Source organism: Pseudogymnoascus destructans (assembly GCF_001641265.1).
Source record: "Pseudogymnoascus destructans isolate 20631-21 unplaced genomic scaffold scaffold_12, whole genome shotgun sequence".
In the NCBI taxonomy this organism is placed as follows: Eukaryota; Fungi; Ascomycota; class Leotiomycetes; order Thelebolales; family Thelebolaceae; genus Pseudogymnoascus; species Pseudogymnoascus destructans.
This window is the reverse complement of record NW_020167531.1, coordinates 414247-433725: the sequence shown is the minus strand read 5'-3', so window position 1 is coordinate 433725 and position 19479 is coordinate 414247. Positions and strand designations below refer to the sequence as shown.

General features: G+C 54.1%; 8 protein-coding genes across 8 annotated transcripts; 5 read left to right on the top strand and 3 right to left on the bottom strand.

Moving 5' to 3' along the window:
• Window positions 1–162: 162 nt before the first annotated feature.
• On the bottom strand, window positions 163–1576 carry VC83_06449 (uncharacterized protein; the record flags this gene model as incomplete). Its single annotated transcript, XM_024470050.1, has 2 exons — window positions 1109–1576; window positions 163–1026 (listed from the first exon to the last, which is right to left on the bottom strand). The coding sequence occupies exons 1-2, from the start codon at window positions 1139–1141 to the stop codon at window positions 163–165; spliced, it is 897 nt and encodes a 298-aa protein (XP_024323546.1). The 5' UTR covers window positions 1142–1576.
• Window positions 1577–2133: 557 nt separating this feature from the next.
• On the top strand, window positions 2134–5942 carry VC83_06448 (uncharacterized protein; the record flags this gene model as incomplete). Its single annotated transcript, XM_024470049.1, has 2 exons — window positions 2134–2246; window positions 2341–5942. The coding sequence occupies exon 2, from the start codon at window positions 2424–2426 to the stop codon at window positions 5940–5942; it is 3519 nt and encodes a 1172-aa protein (XP_024323513.1). The 5' UTR covers window positions 2134–2246; window positions 2341–2423.
• Window positions 5943–6315: 373 nt separating this feature from the next.
• On the top strand, window positions 6316–7554 carry VC83_06447 (uncharacterized protein; the record flags this gene model as incomplete). The annotated part of the gene is made up of 1 exon (XM_024470048.1): window positions 6316–7554. The coding sequence occupies one exon, from the start codon at window positions 6316–6318 to the stop codon at window positions 7552–7554; it is 1239 nt and encodes a 412-aa protein (XP_024323547.1).
• Window positions 7555–8522: 968 nt separating this feature from the next.
• VC83_06446 (uncharacterized protein) lies at window positions 8523–12943 on the bottom strand. The gene is made up of 6 exons (XM_024470047.1): window positions 12404–12943; window positions 12157–12302; window positions 12014–12107; window positions 11730–11958; window positions 9192–11680; window positions 8523–9105 (listed from the first exon to the last, which is right to left on the bottom strand). Exons 1-6 carry the CDS (start codon window positions 12597–12599, stop codon window positions 8969–8971), a joined length of 3291 nt encoding a protein of 1096 aa, XP_024323548.1. The 5' UTR covers window positions 12600–12943; the 3' UTR covers window positions 8523–8968.
• A 268-nt stretch (window positions 12944–13211) lies between these two features.
• Window positions 13212–16066, top strand: VC83_06445 (uncharacterized protein). The gene is made up of 2 exons (XM_024470046.1): window positions 13212–14545; window positions 14617–16066. The coding sequence occupies exons 1-2, from the start codon at window positions 14338–14340 to the stop codon at window positions 15768–15770; spliced, it is 1362 nt and encodes a 453-aa protein (XP_024323549.1). The 5' UTR covers window positions 13212–14337; the 3' UTR covers window positions 15771–16066.
• Window positions 16067–16492: 426 nt separating this feature from the next.
• Window positions 16493–17070, bottom strand: VC83_06444 (uncharacterized protein; the record flags this gene model as incomplete). Its single annotated transcript, XM_024470045.1, has 2 exons — window positions 16493–16834; window positions 16879–17070. 2 exons carry the CDS (start codon window positions 17068–17070, stop codon window positions 16493–16495), a joined length of 534 nt encoding a protein of 177 aa, XP_024323550.1.
• A 63-nt stretch (window positions 17071–17133) lies between these two features.
• Window positions 17134–17466, top strand: VC83_06443 (uncharacterized protein; the record flags this gene model as incomplete). The annotated part of the gene is made up of 1 exon (XM_024470044.1): window positions 17134–17466. One exon carries the CDS (start codon window positions 17134–17136, stop codon window positions 17464–17466), a length of 333 nt encoding a protein of 110 aa, XP_024323517.1.
• Window positions 17467–18073: 607 nt separating this feature from the next.
• Window positions 18074–19466, top strand: UNG1_4 (uracil DNA glycosylase). Its single transcript, XM_024470043.1, has 2 exons — window positions 18074–18685; window positions 18758–19466. The coding sequence occupies exons 1-2, from the start codon at window positions 18261–18263 to the stop codon at window positions 19326–19328; spliced, it is 996 nt and encodes a 331-aa protein (XP_024323551.1). The 5' UTR covers window positions 18074–18260; the 3' UTR covers window positions 19329–19466.
• The last annotated feature ends 13 nt before the right edge of the window (window positions 19467–19479 follow it).

The window sequence follows — 19479 nt, the reverse complement described above, 5'->3', positions numbered from 1 at the left end:
GTGTCAATGGCGTTCAGTAGCAATACATTATAGATATAAAATGTTTGTATTTCTCATCGGATTCTTTTCCCGTCACTCTGAATCTGGACTCCTGGCAAAATTTACATATCAACCCCCCCCCCCCCCCCCCCCCCGGCAAAACGCCCCCTTCCCTCCCTATCACTAGCGACCAAGCATCCCCCCTCTCCCCCGTCCCCTCTTCTTCTGCGACCTCGAGCCCGCTCCCTCTCTCAACTCCCAATCCTCATCCTCCATATCAACATCCATATCTCCCCCCCTCGCCCTCCCACTCCCCTCCCCAAACCCCATAAACCCCCTCTTCGCACGGGGCGCCTTACCGCCCCTCCCAACCCTCCTCCCATGGGGCCTCTCTCCCTTCGCCTCACCAGCCTCATCCCCCTTCTCGACCAACCCCCCTACATATCCCTCCCACTCAACCTCTTCCTTATGCCTCCTCAACGCCCCAGCCTTGATGCTCGCAACTTGTTTCTCTAGGCCCTCCAGTGCGGCGCTGCACCGCCCTGCCCACTCCTCCAGCGTGTCGATCAACACTGGTATCTGTGCCGGCTCGACATCCCGCAGCGGTGCTACAGATGACACTGCTACGAGCCCATCATGCGGATTCAGCGTAGCGCTCAACAGCCCTTCATAGATAGCAGTCGTAACAAGAGTCTCCAGCTCGCGTGCATCACTGAATCCCAGGAGCTCGATCAACCTGGCATAGGCCAGATTCTTCGGATCGCGCGCATGCGTAAGCAGCGAGAGCTGACGCAACTTCTGCACCTGGACCGGCGTCAAAGGCGGCAGCGTATCCGCGGAAGAAGTATAGTCGTTGTAGGTGCCATAACAAAAATGGGTGAGGAGCTGGAAGTGCGGGGCCGTGGCGGGGGAGGAGCGGAGGGCTTGGATGGGGGGCGTGGAGAGGAGGGGCGAGAAGATGAAGGTGTTTGGGGCAGAGGTGGCGCGCTGGATGAGGTCGATTGCGGCGGTGGGGGAGGTGGCGGATTTGGAGAGGGCGAGGAAGGGCTGCGGTGGGCTGTTAGCTGGGGGTTAAGGGGGGGAGGTGGGGAGATGGGGAAATGGGGAAATGCTGGCTGGGGTGATGTACCTCGAGAGCGTTCAGGGCTTTGGTTTGCTCCATGGTGGCTGGGTGGTTGTGGTTGTGGATGGATCAGTGGTGGTGGTGATGGAGGGGGTAGCTCCAGGTAGCTCCATCCAGGTCCGTTCCAGCGTCGTCGTCGTCGCCGTCGTCGTCGTCGTCGTCGAAGAAGAAGTTCAGATGAAGGATGCTGAGCTCGATCGGACTTGGCAAGTCGAAACAGTGAGAAACGAAGTCGAAACAAGAAACAAGGTTGTTTGGCGTTTGTGGTGTGGTGTGGTGTTTGGGTGTTTGAGGGTTGGTCGGAAGTCTCAGGGCGAAGGAGAAAGTTAGTGGTTAGAGTGGCTAGAGTACGTTAGTGGCTAGAGTTAGTGGGTAAGTTAGTGGCTAGAGTTAGTGGGTAAGTTAGTGGCTACTGTAGAGTTAGTGGCTAGAGTTAGTGGCTAGAGTACGTTAAGTTAGTGGCTACGGAGTACGGAGAGTTTGCTTATTGCTTATTATTGTAGTATAAGTTACATACAGCACTACAGCACTATGTCGACATCCATCGTCACTTCCTGAGATGCCGTTCAAAAAGAGTATAGGATGAGCAGCCACCTATGCCTCTCTAGACCGCTAACTAGAGACTTCATAATTCCTATAGCTCGACACTCCTAAGCCAACTTCCTAATTCCAACTTCCTAATTCCAACTTCCTAATTCCAACTTCCTAATTCCTAATTCCTCGCTTTATCCACTAGTCCTGTACGCCACGCAATGGTTGATCGTACCCGTCCACTCTCTAACCCTGCTACCTCGTTTCAAGTACCATCGCACACCATTTTAGCCTGGTTAGTACCCCCGACGCGTGTACCCCAACTAACCTTGCTTACTCCCTACTGAAGATCCAGTTGTACCAGGCCAAGTGCCCAGTGCTAAAAAGTCCCCCCCACCGCCCCCCCCACCCCCCCCCCCACACCCCCAACAAGCAACCAAGCAACCAAACAACCAAGTGTCCACTCCAACTCCTCTCCTCGCCCACCATCAATTCCCTCTTGTCTTTCCACTCCGATGATATGATGGTATAGATCTGGAAGGATACCTGTACAGACTATTGGCATCACTACAGGAGCTGGCCTTCTGCCTAGACCACCGGTCGCTATAGAATTGTGAGACATCCCACCTCCAGTTCCGAGCTGAACTGAATCACAATGCGCTTCGTGGCAGGAAGCCCAAGAATGACCTCTCTGACCTTTCTTCTAGTAATTAACCAAAAATAACAATACCCAGTCCACCACGGACACACAACACATTGCGAGCGAACATACCCCGAATACCCTGCCACCATGGCTCCCACATACACTCCCGTCGCATCCGACGACACCGACGACACTGTCGAGACCCTCTTCGCCGCACCTCCACAGCTCGCCGTCACCACGCTCCGGTGCGGGGGTATGACATGCGGCGCATGCACATCTGCAGTCGAAGCCGGGGTAGAGGGGCTACCCGGCGTCCAGAGCGTCTCCGTCAGCCTCATCATGGAGAGGGTCGTGGTGAACCACGACCCGTCGAAAACATCAGCGGAGCAAATTGCAGAGGCTATTGAGGACCGCGGCTTCGATGCGGAAGTCTTGACGACGGATGTAAGAACGCCCACGTACGACAAGGCCCCCCCATACGACTCGATAGACGAGAGCGAAGTTGGCGCGCAGATTACAACGACTACAATTGCGGTGGAAGGCATGACCTGCGGTGCGTGTACGTCAGCTGTCGAGGGGGGCTTCACAGATGTCCCGGGGGTGAAGCACTTCAGTATATCATTATTAGCGGAACGCGCGGTTATCGAGCACGATGCGACGATATTAAGCGCAGCACAAATTGCAGAAACTATCGAGGATAGGGGCTTTGGGGCTACGATTATTGACAGCCAACTGTCGACTCCGAAGCATGCACAAGCGCACAGTGCCAACGAGACCCAGGTCGCGACGACAACGGTGGAGGTTCAAGGAATGACCTGCGGCGCGTGCACATCAGCTGTGGAAGGCGGATTCCAGGACCTTGAGGGGCTCGTTCAGCTCAATATCAGTTTACTGGCTGAACGTGCCGTTATCGTCCACGATCCGGCAAAGTTGTCGCCGGAGAAGATTGCAGAGATTATTGAAGATAGGGGCTTCGATGCTAGGATATTGTCAACGACTACGGGAACTTCAGAGCAATCCAATGCCATATCAAGTCAGTTCAAGGTCTTTGGGCTAAGAGATGCAGCTGCGGCAAATGGGCTGGAGTCTGCGTTACGTGCGATGCCTGGAGTCACGTCTGCGTCAGTTAGCTTATCTAACTCGCGGCTTACTGTCAACCACAAGCCACGCATTGCAGGTTTGCGAGCACTGGTTGAGAAAATCGAGTCTCTCGGTTTCAATGCGCTCGTAGCCGACAACGACGATAACAACGCACAACTGGAGTCCCTCGCCAAGACGAAGGAAATCGCCGAATGGCGCAGCGCCTTCAGGACATCCCTGGCCTTTGCAAGCCCAGTATTCTTAATCAGCATGATCATTCCTATGTTCCTCAAACCCATCGACTTTGGCAGGATCCTGCTCTTCTTCCCAGGCCTCTATCTTGGCGACGTTATCTGCTTGATTCTAACTGTCCCGGTGCAATTCGGCATCGGGAAGCGCTTTTATGTTTCGGCTTACAAGGGGCTGAAGCATAAAGCTCCCACTATGGATTTATTGGTGGTTATGGGAACTTCTGCCGCATTCATCTTCAGTGTTGCTGCAATGCTCGTCTCGGTCTTGTATCCTCCTCACACTCGCCCGAGTGTGCTGTTTGACACCAGTACTATGCTTTTCACCTTTATTTCTCTCGGCCGATTTCTGGAGAACAGGGCGAAGGGCCAGACCTCGAAAGCGCTGTCGAAGCTCATGTCGCTTGCGCCGTCAATGGCGACTATCTACGCCGACCCGGTCGCAGCAGAGAAGGCGGCGGAAAACTGGAGCAAAGACAGGAATGAAGAGTCCGCAGATAGCACTGCGTCAGAGGAGAAAGTTATCCCCACTGAGCTTCTCGAAATGGGCGATGTTGTTATTCTTCGCCCTGGAGACAAGATTCCGGCTGATGGGGTCGTCACCAACGGCGAGACTTATGTCGATGAGAGCATGGTAACTGGTGAGGCCATGCCGATTCAAAAGTCGAAGGGCAGCATGCTGAGCGCTGGTACCGTCAATGGCGCCGGAAGAGTGGACTTCAGGGTCACCAAGGCCGGACGAGACACTCAATTAAGTCAAATCGTGAAGTTGGTACAGAGCGCTCAAACGAGCCGCGCGCCCATCCAGCGACTAGCAGATACCATCGCTGGGTACTTCGTGCCTACCATCTTGGTCCTCGGCATATTGACATTCTCCGTCTGGATGATCCTGAGCCACGTCATGCTCGACCCACCCAAGGTCTTCCTCGACGAGGCCAGCGGCGGCAGACTCATGGTCTGCGTCAAGCTATGCATATCCGTAATCGTCTTCGCCTGCCCCTGCGCCCTCGGCCTCGCAACACCCACCGCTGTCATGGTCGGCACCGGCGTGGGCGCCGGGCGCGGAATCCTCGTCAAAGGCGGCGGGGCCCTCGAGACAGCCACCACCATCACACAGGTCGTACTCGATAAGACCGGGACCCTGACGATGGGCAAGATGAGCGTCGCGGAAGCTAAACTCGTCCCCGACTGGGACAGTACCGACGCACGTAAGAAGCTGTGGTGGTCCGCTATCGGCCTCGCCGAAATGGGCAGCGAACACCCCATCGGAAAAGCCATCGTCAGCGCTGCGAAGACATCCCTCCAGCTCGGCCCCGCAGACGCCCTCGACGGCTCCATCGGGGACTTCCAGCCCGTCGTCGGACTCGGGATCAACGCCCTCGTCGAGCCCGCCTCAGCCTCTCGCACCCGTTACCGCGTGCTCATCGGCTCGGTCCGCTTCCTCCGCTTCCACAACGTAGAAGTGCCGAAATCCGCAATCACATCCTCGGAAGACATCAACGCCCTCGCCACCACATCTTCTAAACCGACTACCTCCTCAGGGACAACCAACATCTTCACCGCCATCGACGGCCGCTACGCCGGGCACATCTGCCTCGCCGACACCCTCAAGCCCTCCGCCCCCGCCGCCGTCGCCGCTCTGCATCGGATGCGCATCAAAACCGCCATCGTAACGGGTGATCAGCGCTCCACCGCCCTGGCCGTCGCGCGCGCCGTCGGGATTCCAGCCGAACATGTGTATGCGGGCGTCTCGCCGGATCAGAAACAGGCGCTGATTAAGAAATTCCAGGCTGCCGGGGAGGTCGTGGCGATGGTGGGGGATGGGATCAATGATTCCCCCGCGCTCGCTACGGCGGATATCGGGATCGCGATGGCCTCGGGCACTGACGTCGCTATGGAGGCTGCGGATATCGTCTTAATGCGACCGAATGATATGATGGATGTCCCCGGGGCGGTTGCCTTGGCGAAGGGGATTTTTGGGAGGATTAAACTCAATCTTGCGTGGGCGTGTGGGTATAACCTCGTCGGATTGCCGTTTGCGATGGGGGTTTTTCTGCCGTGGGGGATGCATCTTCATCCGATGGCGGCGGGGGCGGCGATGGCGGCTAGTAGTGTTAGTGTGGTGGGGAGTAGTCTTTTGTTGAAGTTCTGGAGGAGGCCAAGGTGGATGGATGATATGGAGGTGGGTGATAAGGGGGGGATTGTGAAGAAGGGGAGGGGGTGGGGGATTAGGGGAAGGATTGGGGAGTGGGTTGATGCTGTTAGGGGGAGGGGAGGGAGGAGGGGGGAGGGAGGGTATGTGCTGTTGAGTACGTTGGAGGAGGGGGGGGTTGTTTGAAAGTGAGTAGGGGGAGGGGGTTGTAGATAGTTGGTTGGGGGGTTTATATATGGAAATATAGGATTTTTGATCTATGTCCTGGCTTTTCTGGAGTGATACGTTTACAGTGACTGTGAAATGCGTCGTCAGGGTGGGGTTTGCGCGGGTAATTGAATTCAGAGGTCAGAGTCATGTGCGAATTCTTCCAAATTTGATATATGCGGTGTGTACCGGTTGTGAGCACTTTCGGGCGGGAGATTGAATAAGTTGGGGGTAATGGTAGAGTCAGGGGATTGTCTAGCCCTTCTATCACACAGAAGGGCTAGACAATCCCCTGACTCTACCATTACCACCAGGATATAACATCAACACCCTCATCTAAACAAATTCCAGCATGGCGCCAGCCATAATACTGTCTGAACAGTCGTTGGCACTACTTGCATCAGGAGGGCAGGCCATCGACCTAACCAACGGTGTTAGAAAGATCTCAAATGCATCCTACATGTCCCGCGACTCATTCGATACCCAGGCCACCGTCGAGATCCCGGATGAAATCGACAGTGTCCAGACACTTGAGTTTCTAGAGCTTAACGCTGAAACTGCCGCTATTATATACGACAAATTCCTTGCCTTCAAAGCACAATATCCCGATAATGCAGACATCCTTCGTTTTGCCAGAAGGCATGTACACAGCGTAGCTGGAGATGCGCATCTTCCGACCGATGATTGGCCTGGGGTAATGCAGCGAATCGGCCTCACGAGCAACTTCCAGTCGAGGGTATTAAATCCTGATTGGTCACACATGCGTCTTACGTCAACCGCTAAGGAAACCGCTATTTGGATGATGGAGATGAGGTTCGAATTCCTACAAACTCTCGACAAGTTCATCGAGTCGCCTGCGAAGGGCATAGGGAGAAAAGTATCACACCTAGACATGAGTGGGAGGCTACAACCTGGGACCCCAGGAATTCAACTACGCTCGGATAGCAAGGGAAAAGGTCAGCCATCGAGTGGAATCTTTAAAGCTGGGCCATCGTCTTCAACGAAACTAAGAGAGCCTCCATCTGAGCTTCCTGGGTGTCAAATGTTTTATAAAGGTGGCTCAGTGGCACGATTAGAGAAGTTGAATAATCCTAATGGATCATTGAGCCTTCAAAGGCTCGTTAGCACCCCGCCAACAGACTTCAGCACAGCTGGCACAGCTGGCTTATACCTTACGAAACAGGAGAAGGTAGCATTTGAAGATGCAGGATGGGCTAAGCAGGTCGTCGACGGGAACATTGTGCCAGTTGGGATTATGTGCATTGCAATTCCTGATGCTATCCTTTCATCACATACACAGATATTCGGAGACCAGTGGAGAGAGTTGGTTTGGTGCTGCCGCCACCAGGATTTCCCGCCTGAGAACCTATCGTATTTGACGACATACCAATGGATTGTTGGACCTGTCTGCCGTCAAAATAATGCTGTCGTTTTAAAGATGACGAATAGTTCAGAGCTTGTCATTTGGAAGCTTGACAGAGGCGAAACGGCATGTCAACAATACACGTCTTCTAGTCAAATACTACAGCTTCTCAATAGCTCGTGTGTCGGCAAGGTCTGGATTACCAATTTGGCAAGAGAAGCTAAATAAGAAGTCTGCCTGCCTCATTAGGCCAACTCGCAAGTGTAGGTTCCCTACAGTACGTGCGGTATATGAAACATCTATCCGACTTGCTTCTACAGAAACAGACATTGAGAGCAGGCCTATCCATACCTCGCCCTTTTTCCCCGTCGTTCAGTCGCACCGCACTCATATTATGCTGCCCTGAAAATTGTACCCTGCATGGAGATTTGTTAGGCCGTAATAAGTGAAGCTGTTAGCATGAGCGGATGAGGGATGCGTTCTTGTAATCTTGTTAGCTACAGTTATTCAGTCTCACCAATCGAGGCCGATCCCAAGCGGTAGGAGTTGGGAGTTGAATAACTTTCACTATAACATTTCGTATTAAACAATGTTCCAACTCAATAGAGATAAATTGTGATCGTTGGGACTTTCTATTGTGGTTCATTGTTGGTAGTTATGAAGAGGGCAGACGCGATTTGAGGCTTGTTGTTGTAATCGCCCGAGGTGCGTTGGAAACACCTCAGGCGATTACAAGTGAATGTTGTGCCACTCGCGACTCGCTACCTAATTAAACACGTGATACCGGTTTAGGTGTTGAGATACCAAGACTGTCCGTAACTTAATCTCTAAATGTTACTTAACCCACACTCCATTTATTAGCAGATGGTGGTTTGAGTGTTTGTGCTGTTTCGTAGCTCAAGTTAAGACGCCCCGTCTTTTAGACGCCTGCTTCATTGTTTGCAGACCTTTGTTTTCAGGGGCATCGATTTCAAAAGTTCTCTCCTTGTGACCGGTTTACCACGGCCCCGACTATAGCCACTCAGATAATCTCACTACTAAACACACAGGAGACAAGAGCAATTTACACCACCTTCAATTATTCATCTCTATCCTACGTACTCCTCATTTCCTTCCTCTACCCCCCCCTTTCCGCCCCCCCCCCCCAACAGCCTCCTTCCCCATCACCGCGCTTTCCCTCCTCTCCCCGTTCTCCCCCCCTTCAAAACATATCTTCCCACCCCAGCCATACAACAAACCACCCAACCCCCACAAAAAAACAGATCAAGCAAATGAAAAAGAAACGAAAACAGAGACTCTGGTATTAACAACAAAAAGGCACGACACGCAGAGAAAGAGAGAGATGTGAAAACGATCGCTGGTGAAAGGAGGCCTAGGTATCAATCATGAAATGAAGACGAGAGGGTAAACTTCCGTATCGCAGGAGTAAAGGAAATGAGATCGGTGTGTATGTGTATGTGAATGTTGTTCATCCAATGACAACGGTAGTCGTCGTAGATGGCGCGCAGTGGTATAGTCTGCTTGCGAACAACGAAAAAACGTATGTGAGAAAATCCCGCAGCCGTATATACTATGAGGTCGGTGGTGGGTATGTAAAGTAGGCTTCGTTACAGGCGAAGGTGTTCCGTATATATAAACCCTCTCAAGAGAGAGAGGCGGAGGAGGGACCCTTTATCGACGAGCAGGGCTGTCGGCTGTCGACTGTAGGTGCGCCATTCTCCATATTCCCCGTCAACTCCGCGACTCTAGCCTTGATCCTCGCGACACGGCTCTCAATCGCTACAAATCACACACGTTAGCCAAAATCCCCTTTCCCTTTCCCCCTCCAAAACACACCGGGGTAAATCAAACAGGATAAAACTTACTCTCCTCCCCACTAGTCTCCCCCCCATCCCCATCCGTCCCCGCACTCTTCTGATCCTCACTATGCCTCGCTGCCGCCCTCTCCGCCGCATTCTTCCTAATCTGCGCCCACCGATCCCCCACCGGACTGACCGTCTTCTCCTCCTCCCCCACCTCTACCTTACCCACCCCCGCGGGGGTCTTGGGCGCCTTCGTAAGCACAGCAGCCTGGTTCTTCTTCTCCAACTTCTCTATCGCCGCCAATACAGCTGGAGATTTCCCGGTCGGGGCCGCAGCAGCAGCGTTATCAAGGCTGCGTCTCGGTGACGCCTCCAGGGATGCCTCAGGTGCAAAAGCGGGCACGTCTTCGAGGGGGCCTTGGTCGAAGCTTGAGAATGCTTGGCGCGCTTCGTGGGCGTCCGCTGTGTCGACGCGGGAGAGAGATTCCTGGACAGATGGGTTGTAAGAGCGTTCTTGCCCAAACGCATGCTGCGCCGCGCCGATCTCAGGGGGTTGGGTGGGCGTCCTGTCTTCGCTCTCCGCGATGCTCGCTGGTGCCTGGCTCGCCGTCAACGAAGCAGCGGGCTTGCCGAACGACGACACATCTTGCTGGCTCTTCTTCCTGAAGCCGGAGAAGCGGCGTCCAAGCGTCGCACCACCAGACTGCAGTTGACCCTGCGCCTTCTCCACAGCCGCAGCATTGGCAGGCGCCGCAGAGGGCGGCTTAGACTGGAACGAATCACGATTCTTGTTCCTTCCAAACATCTTCTTGAATCCCCCACCACCAGCCTTCTTAAGCTTATTATGGTCAGGCGACTCCGGGTTCTTCGCCGCCGTGCCATTACCCGTCTCCGTCGTCTCGAGGAACTGCGCCAGGCTCTGCTGCTGCGTTTTCTTTGGGGGGGTAATCAGATGGCTCTGCGACGCTGGGTTGCGCTTGAGCGGCGGCGTGGTGGGGCGTGGACGCTGGGCGGGGTGGGCGTCGACTGGGAGACCGACCTCGGCGGCTTTCTCCGCGGCTAGGTTGCTCATCGCAGCGTTCCCTTTGGGAGGAGTGGGTGGGAGCGCGGCGGGGGCGATGATGTCCTCTGCTGCGGTAGGTGGGATGGCGGGGAGGTCGCGCTCAGCGGCTGCGCCGTTGGCTGGCCTGAGGTGGCCGTTGCCGTATGTTTGGGCACCCTTTCCGGTGGAGTCGTTGGTGAGGTATGCCTCTCTGACGGCGTCTTTGTCGTATTTGCGCGCCCATTTCATGGCGGGGCTGAGCTCAGTCATGATCACTGGCTGCATGGTGAGGACGCTGTTCGTCTTCGTGTGGCCTCCTGAACCAGATTCTCCGCGTCCGCGACGGGCTTGGGTCTCCTGCTCTGCAGCCTGTTGGCGCTGCTTCTGCTGGAGTTGAACGGCCGTGGCTTGGATACGTGCATACTGATCTGGGCCGATGTTGGTTCTGCTGCCAGTGCTTTGAGCGGTGCCGAAAGGAGAGTGTAAGGTAGTCTTGTCCTCGGTCTTGGTAGTGATCGATTTCGATCTCGAGACACCCTTCCCTCTCTTCGTCCAGCCAAATCGGCTCTTCTTCTCAGCCATATAAGCACCCGCCTCGGGGGCCGGAGCAGCTCCCTTCACCTGCTCCTCAATGACGAGCCATTTTCCGTGGGGAATGACGGTCTCGACGAGGGCGCAGCGTCCGAATGCCGCTTTGCGCTCGGCGGTCTCTTCGCCAGCCAAACTGCTGATCCAGACCCACCAGAAGGAATCGTCGAGGTCGAATTTGGTGATGCTTGCAAGCTCTCCGGGCTCCAGCGTGCGGTCGGATTCCAGTCGTGGTCTGTGCGACTGCGAGCTGCGTCCCCTGGAAGTTTCAATTGGTGGGAGGATCTTGTCGGGTGGGAGGAGAAGAGGTGTAGGATTGTTCATCTTCTCATCCACAAATCCAGATGAGAGGAAGTCCGCCCATGAGGGGGTTGTGGGTCGGCCCTTATCCATTGTCTTTGAGTGAGGCGCAGATCGAAGGCTCTGCGCGTTTTCTCTCCTCTTCGCGCTAAATTGGTCCTCTTGGTCCTCTTCGGCCTCGTCGAAGGCACCGGAAAATCCAATGTCCTCGAACCTCGACCAAGAGGCATCCTTGAGCCCGGCGGAGTTCTTTGAGTTTGAGACCTGGGTTTGGTTGGAGGACGAAATAGACCTGAGAACTCTTCTGCACTCATCCGATAGTGCCTTGACGGGATCATCGTAGTTTGAGAACTCCTGGAGAGCGTGATCCTCATCTCTGTACACGAAGTTGTTTGCGCGACGGAGTAGCGCGAATGGGGTTGGCGACACTGATTCGACAATCATGGCGACCTTTGGTGTGCTGTACAGCATGAGGGTTGGTGTCATTGGCGGGTACTCAGTCTCATGTACCAACTTCTGCAGCGAGATAGGCAGAGTGGAGATGCCATTGACGCCCTTAACTGACTCTGGCGACATCGATCTAAGGTATGCGAAGAACAAATGGCTCGTTGCATCAGCCGCGCTGTAATATGTTAGTAGGTAACCATAAACCAGAATCCGTCAGAACGTACGCAGACCAGCCCTTATAACCCCCATCGAAGCCCTCCCCTTTATTCCCATGATCAAACGCCCACCATCCTGCTAACCTCGACAATTTTCGGCCTCCCAGACCATTTTTCTTTCCATGCGCCGCAACAGCAGCTAGCAGATCGAAGAAATCGAATATAATCTTTGAGCGCGCATCTGAATCCGCGCCAACAGGAATGAAAGCAGTGAAGGAATCTCTAGCCATCTCCGAATCTGTCGCAGGGTCAGTAAGGGGACCATGTTGATCGATGAAGGGGCCTGTCAATACCTAGTTCTCCAATTCTGAACATCTCATACGAATCCCACGTTACAACACCTCCTGCCAATCTGCTCCAGCACCATTTCACCACGCTGCACAGCACCTATGTATTCGTCAGTTCACGTTGTGCCCAGACAGAAAGTAAACCTCACTATTGGCTCCGTCAGGCGCAGTTCTTGCAGCAGATCATTGCCCTGAAGAGTCTGCTTCCCATCGAAGTAATTCCTTATGAAGGTGCGCGCTGCGCTCGGGTCTGAGGTGGGTCGGAATGGGAGTAGGAAAAACGGGACATCGAGAGCTGCGAAAGTTTCCAGATTAGCATTCCATGATCTCTTCACACCCCGGCGCACTCTGCGTCCAAGACGTTTTGTATTGTGCGGTATGGAACTGAGGGCATACCTCTAGACTTCAGTTCGGTCGTGCACCCCTTCAACAGCTCCTGCACCTCCTCCGCCTCAACACTGGTGCGCGTCCAGGCATCAGACCATTTGGGCTTCGCGGGCAGGACCTGCGACGCCACCTGCTGTCCCTTCTTCGACTTGGTCAGAGCGGTCGGGCCATCCTTGCCCTTCAGCCTCGAGAAGAAACCGACCATCTTCTCTGAGATCGATCGGATCGGACCGTGTGTTGATGTTATGATTATGTGGCGGTGTTGTATTGGACAAGGAGCTAGAGTCGCATAGTCGATCAATCGCTTTCTTTCGAGGGCAGTAAGCCTGCCTTGATGGGTTGCGGGTAAGTGTTCGCTGTTCGGTAGGGAGAAACCACTTATAAGCGGAGGTATATCAGCCTTGTGTGCTATTTGGCTCGTAGATTCGAGTCGAGGTAGGCTTGTTGATAAATTGATAATAAGAGTGAGGGTTAGGTAGTAGCAGTATGGTAGGAAAGGGAAAGGGAAAGGGAAAGGGAAAGGGAAAGGGAAAGGGAAAGGGAAAGGGAGGGAAAGGGAGTTACGGGTGTGAAAGGCTGAAGGGGGGGCCTTGTAGGTCTCCAACTTTTGAAATTAGATTTTAGCTCGAAGTGGAAGGCGGTGAGGGGTAGTGGAGGGTGGGGGGTAGGTGACAACCCCTGGTATTAGGGTATTAGAGGTCTAAAGGGTTTAGGGGGGTTAGGGGAGTTAGGGGGTTAGGGGGGCTAGGGGGGTTAGGGGGGTTAGGGGGGTTAGGGGGGTTAGGGGGGTTAGGGGGGTTGTAAGTGGCGGCAATACTCTTGATATCACAACCAGGAGGAGCTATGAAAAAGACAAGAAGCTACTCCGTACAAGAAGCTACCAGAAGCGACTCTGTGATAGTGCATAGTGTACATACAGTAGTGGTAGAGTACACAACCCCAGAGAACGTCCACCCATCACCCCGCCAGCGAAAGAAAGGAAGCCCCCGAAAAAAAAAAAGGATTCTTGACGTGTTCGGCAATGCAATGCACGCGGTATGCGGCCAAGTACAGCCTAGCCAACGTGTGCTAAGAGCTATCGAACCGGGTGGTCCCCATCGTCCGTCTGGAGTATTCGTGGTATGCTGTGTATGGTTGGGCGCGCCATCCCCCGTCCCGCTCCAGTCCAAAGTCGTACGGCGGCTTGTGAGGACGGGAGACACCATGGGATGGATATTGGCGCTGGAGTAGGGGCAGGACGTGTCGGTGAGGAGGGAATGCTATGCCGCCGCCTGTCTGGATCAACGGCCGCATCCGCTGTCTGTCTGAGTGGGAGGCCGTGACGAGACCTGCGCCAAGTGACAAGCAAGGGGTTATCCGGTTCAATCCCGTCATATTGGGCGTATAGGGGTAAGTTACAGGACTATCACCGTCACCGTCACCGTCACCGTCACCGTCACCGTCACTCACATCGCGGCGTCCCGCTGTCTGTGCTGTTGTTCAATGACACTGTCAGTCCTAATTTCAAAAAATGTACATGATTCTTAAACTGGGCCTGGATCATCACATCACCGAGCCGTCATATTCACTGTCCGAAACGTTCAAGCAGAACACCAAAATCTCGAATGCAACTTCCAAAAATATCATCAAAATGCGAGTAATTGTGCTATAGCATCGACATTTTCAGTAATTATATATGAGACAGTGTATTGTAGAAGCCCCGACCAACCACCCAGCCTCGCCCAAAAATTCTTCGGAGCTGGTTAACCGCCGGCTATCCCCGCTGCTATCGCTATCCACCATCCCAACTCGAAATTGCGTAACCTCCCCAAATCTCCAACAAACCAACACCACCTGCGTCGTTGGAACCCAGCCCGCGTCCGCTGGAGAATGCGCAGGATCACGCAGTCCTAAGATCCTATTAGGCAGTTCTACTCAAGCTGTTTGACGGACTGCAACCCGGCATGTCTGGACACGATGGACGCCGCCGGAACGAGGAGTTTGCCACCCGCGCTCACGACGATAGGCACGGCGCCAGGACGGACGAGGAGCCGTATCTAGGACCACCTGTCATGCCTGTGCCGGGACGGGATCAGAATGGGGATATTGAGATCACGACGAGGCAGAAGATGCTGTCCGCAGTGTCCGGTAGTTTGTTCACTTCATTAATTGGTATGTAATGGCTACCTCCGTCTTAACTCCGTCTCTCCGGTTTTGCGATAATAGCTAACAATCGCCCCCAGTAACCCCCCTCGACGTCGTCCGCGTCCGCCTCCAATCCCAACCCAACCTCTCCCTCCACTCCGCCGTCACAAACCTCACCCGAACCGCGACCGTCGAAGGGCTCGGCGCGCTCCCCCCCAACCTCGGCGTCACCGCCTGCTGCCGCGAAGTCTTCTTCGCCGGCAACGCCATCGAATACTGCTACGCCGGCCCCTCGATCGGAACCCTTCGCCCCGCCAACTCCCTCGGCGCCATCGACTGCTCCATGGAAGAGACGCAGCGGCGCACTTTCAATTCAACCCTAGACGCCTTCCGCAAGATCTCGCGGAACGAGGGGATAACCACCCTCTGGCGCGGCCTGTCGCCTACACTCGTCATGACGGTCCCAGCGAATATCATCTACTTCACCGGCTACGACTGGCTGCGCTTCGCCCCTGCCAGCCCCGTCAATCAGCTATTCCACGACTCCTACGCCCCCCTCGTCGCCGGCGCATTCGCCCGCGTCGTAGCAGCCTTCGTCGTCTCCCCCATCGAGATGTTCAAGACGCGCATGCAAGCCAGCCACGGCGCCATCGCCGGGGGCGGGGGCCACTTTGCCAAAACCCTCAATTCCGTGCGCGAGATGACCAAGACCTCCGGCTACTCTTCGCTCTGGCGCGGCTTGACACTCACGCTGTGGCGCGATGTCCCGTTCTCCGGTATCTACTGGTGGGGCTACGAAACCGTTCGCGGCCAATTAGCCGACGTCCGCGAGCGCGCGCGCGGCCGCGAATTCGACCGCGACGGCCCCGGCAGTCGCGAACGTAGCCGTTCCCAAAGTCGAGAAAACCACACCAACACCTTCACCGACAGTTTCACCGCCGGCGCGGTCTCTGGCGCCGTCGCCTCGATCCTCACCATGCCCTTCGATGTGGGCAAGACGCGGCAGCAGATTTTCAAAGACCGTGTCGGCGCCACGGGCGGTGCTTTAGCGCCGGAGCAGCTGAGTATGCCGAGGCTTTTGATGCATATTTTTAGAGAGGAGGGGGCGCCGGGGTTGTGGAGGGGGTTGGCGGCGAGGACGATGAAGGTCGCGCCGGCGTGTGCGATTATGATTAGTTGTTATGAGGTGGGGAAGAGGATGAGTAGGGTGTTTAATGAGAAGGCGGAGGAGAATCGGGTTGGTGGGTTGTGATGGGGGATAATTTAGACAGGTGGGGAGAGAGGGCAAATTGGCGTTTATTAGAGGGGGGCTTGAGGGTCTCCGGTTGCGAATTTGGAGCGCCTATGGTGCTTTCGCGATGCATAGCAAGATGGCGTTTTTTTTTGGATTGATGTACTGTATTATGAGTAGAATACCATATCGTTCGCACCTCAACTCAATAGTAAAGAAAAAAAAAAAAAAGTAAAGTCAGCATACAGGCCGTTTGTGTAAAAAAATAACGGCAAGAGATGAACTAGTGAGAGAGGCCATGCATCACAAGCTTGCGGAAATCGATGATAAATTGACCATATTCAGCAAAAGGCTCTGTGAATCCTCCGTTGTGAGGTAAGGACAGTAGATTTGAAGCTATATTTTGGATATCCTCAGTTCCAGAATCACTTTGTTAAGCTCTTCTCCTTTATGCTCAGAAAATGTGTACCTCACAATCGCAATAACAAAGTAGGTATTCTCGTCGTAAACCAGCACAGTTCGTATAGGCAAAAGAATTTAGTAAATCGCAAGACTATTACGTCCTCTCCACAACAAGCTTGAAAAAATCCTTTACATTGACCCCCCTCCCCCAAAAGCTCCACAAACCCGTCATTGCGAGACAGAGCCACCGAGTTCGTAGCCACATCCTGAGCCACCAAACTCTTCAGCTCCGTCATCTTGTCTTCTCTTCCCAAACTCAAACTCACGGGAATATGCGTATCTCACAAGGTCATAACATCTCGCGCATTCACATTGTCGATCTCGAAAACGCACAGGGTTTTGTGGAGTTTGTGCGAGAGCGCCTTCAGCGTCTCGATCTCTTGGATATCTGCCAAGGCCGAGAGAGAGGCGTGGCAGAGGAACACGTTAGAATAGTTTCGATTGACATAAAAATGCTCGCCGGGGTCGCAGCCATCGCGATGGTTGACCCGCGGCCGGAGTAAGGGGAAGGTGAGGGAGGGGAGGTCGACTGGAGGCGGGACGGGCTCTGGCTCTGGCTCTGGCGCTGGCTCCGGCTCTAGTTCCGTAGCTTGAGATGCAAAAGCAAGCCGTTCTTTTCTGGCCTTTTTTTTGCGCGCAAATAAACTCAAGCGCACACTTCCCGTACCCTAGTATTCCGCCGGCGCAGGTGCAAAGGAGTCTTTAGCGGGAGTAGGCTCCTCAGGGGCATGCTGCGTGGTCGTACCCGAACCCCCCCCCCCAACTGTTCCTCCAGGACTTGCTCCACGTGTTCCTCGGCAGGGGCCTCTTCCATAGGTATATCTTCAGGAGGTGGGAGATCGCCTTTCCTCGACGGCATGATCCCCATTCAAAGTGTCCGACAAGATCTCGTCGTTCACAGCCTCTTGCTTATCCACAGCTCATGACGTCTCAGTGGCTTGGGAATCCTCGGTATACGCAAACTGGACGAGCCGCTCAAACGTCCTTTTGCTCACGTCGGGCCATACTTCAGGTTCACCCACGAAGCCTTTGTTCACTATGGCACGAAGTGGTTGCACTATGGCACGAGTGGTTGGGAAAGTTGGGCTATGGCTTCTTCGTGGAGGCGGAACTCGCTGGATTTGCCATCGACCCGCTGGCCGACGAAGAACGTGACGATCCTGGAATCAAGGATTCTATGCATGTTATTGATAGTTTATGTGACGGAAATGGCTTCGATAATGACAAGGCTAGGCAGGTGAGACTTACTCTTTGAACGTGGCCAGGATATTTAACCAAGAGTTATTCTTCACACTACTCGTTCTTGTAAATCTATATATCCACTTTCAACAAGTTTGGCATCCACTTTGATCCACTGAAGCTTTTAAGATACATCATCTGGAGACGGCTGCTACTCTGAGATGAGATGATGCAATAGAAGGTGAACTAATCACAGCCATGGCAACGCATATCTGCAGCATCTTGGCTTGCATGTTTGCTTCAATGTTGTGATGGGAAACAGATGGAAGAACAGGGAGTATTCGAAAGCCAGCTCCGCGGCGGTCTCGTCGAAGATATCATCCAGGACTTGAAATGCTATCTTATTATCCGGCATAACATAATATCCAAAGTTATCGACGCTATAGAAAGCTCATGTACTTAGCTTGTGCCATAACTCAATGCCCGGAACTATGAGTCTGCAGAGGTCCTTACCTGATGAAATCATCCGGCAGGCGGCTGGAAACGGCAATTCGGTAGGAAAGACCAATTGGGTACACAAGATAATATGCATTTTCATAATCAATGCAGCCTCGTCCGATATGCAGCTACGATAATACTTGGAAACTTAACAAGTCCGGCGCTCCAGGGTGTCAGGGGAGAGTGATGCCTAAATTGAACGCGTGACGACGCGAAGGAACACCAGAAAGATCGCGTCTCCCAATCTCCACACGCGAATGTGGCGTGCGGCTGACCACAAGAGTAAAATGCACATAACCATAGCCATACCTCCCATTTTCCTCCCCAGTTTTCAAAGTGTCTTTCCTCCTAGTATTTCAGCGGTCAATTGCCATGTCTCTCAAACGAAAAGCCGCAGATGCCGCTCTGGCAGATGCCAAAAAGGTCAAGGCGAATGGCAGCATTACGTCTTTTTTTGGGCCGCCCAAGGTAGCTGCTGCCAAGACGATCTTGACGACTACTAAGGTTGCTGCGAAGTCGGCGGATGGCGAGACTACGGAGACTGTGGTAGGGACTATTGTTCAAGAAGAGGTCAAGTCCTCGAGGCCCAAGTTTGACAAGAAGAAATGGGCTGAGAAGCTCACGGCGGAGCAGAAGGAGCTCTTGGCGTTGGAGATTGCGACGCTGGATGAAAGTTGGTTCGCGGTGCTGAAGGACGAGCTGTTGACCAAGGAGTTTCTTGCACTGAAGAGGTTCCTGGTGCAGGAGCATATGGCCAAGAAGCAGATCTTTCCGCCCGCAGAGGACGTGTATTCCTGGTACGACACTTCCTCAACTCTCTCCTCTGTCAACCCTATCGTGAACGTGGCATAACTAACAATCCCCTCCAGGTCCCGCCACACCCCCTTCCACGCCGTCAAAGCCGTCATCATCGGCCAAGACCCCTACCACAACCACAACCAAGCCCACGGGATGTGCTTCTCCGTGCGCCCCCCCACCCCCGCCCCCCCCTCCCTAAAAAACATGTACAAAGCCCTCAAAATCGACTACCCCGATTTCCAACCCCCTCCCAACAACGGCGGTCTCCTGACCCCCTGGGCCGACCGCGGCGTCCTCCTCCTCAACACCTGCCTCACGGTGCGCGCGCACGACGCTAACAGCCACTCCGGGAAGGGGTGGGAGAGGTTGACGCAGCGGGCGATTGATGCGGTTGCCGCAAGGAGGGGAAGGGGCGCGGTGTTTATTGCATGGGGGGCGGCGGCGGGGAAGAGGGTCGCGAAGGTGGATCGGAAGAAGCATTGTGTGTTGGTGGGGGTGCATCCGAGTCCGTTGAGTGCGCATAGGGGGTTTTTTGAGTGTGGGCATTTTAGGAAGACGAATGAGTGGTTGAGGGGGAATCATGGGGAGGAGGCGGTGATTGATTGGAGTTTGGATGTTGGTCCGAAGGTTGCGGGTGTTTAGATGGGGGAGCCTTGGTGGTGTTCTAGTGTGGATATGATACCTTTTATGTTCCTTTTTTGTTCTAATGTTTGGCGTGGATATGCCTTGAGCGCGGACTATTGTCAAACTATACTATAGTATGAAGATTACAGTTTTACGCTCTACTTGAACC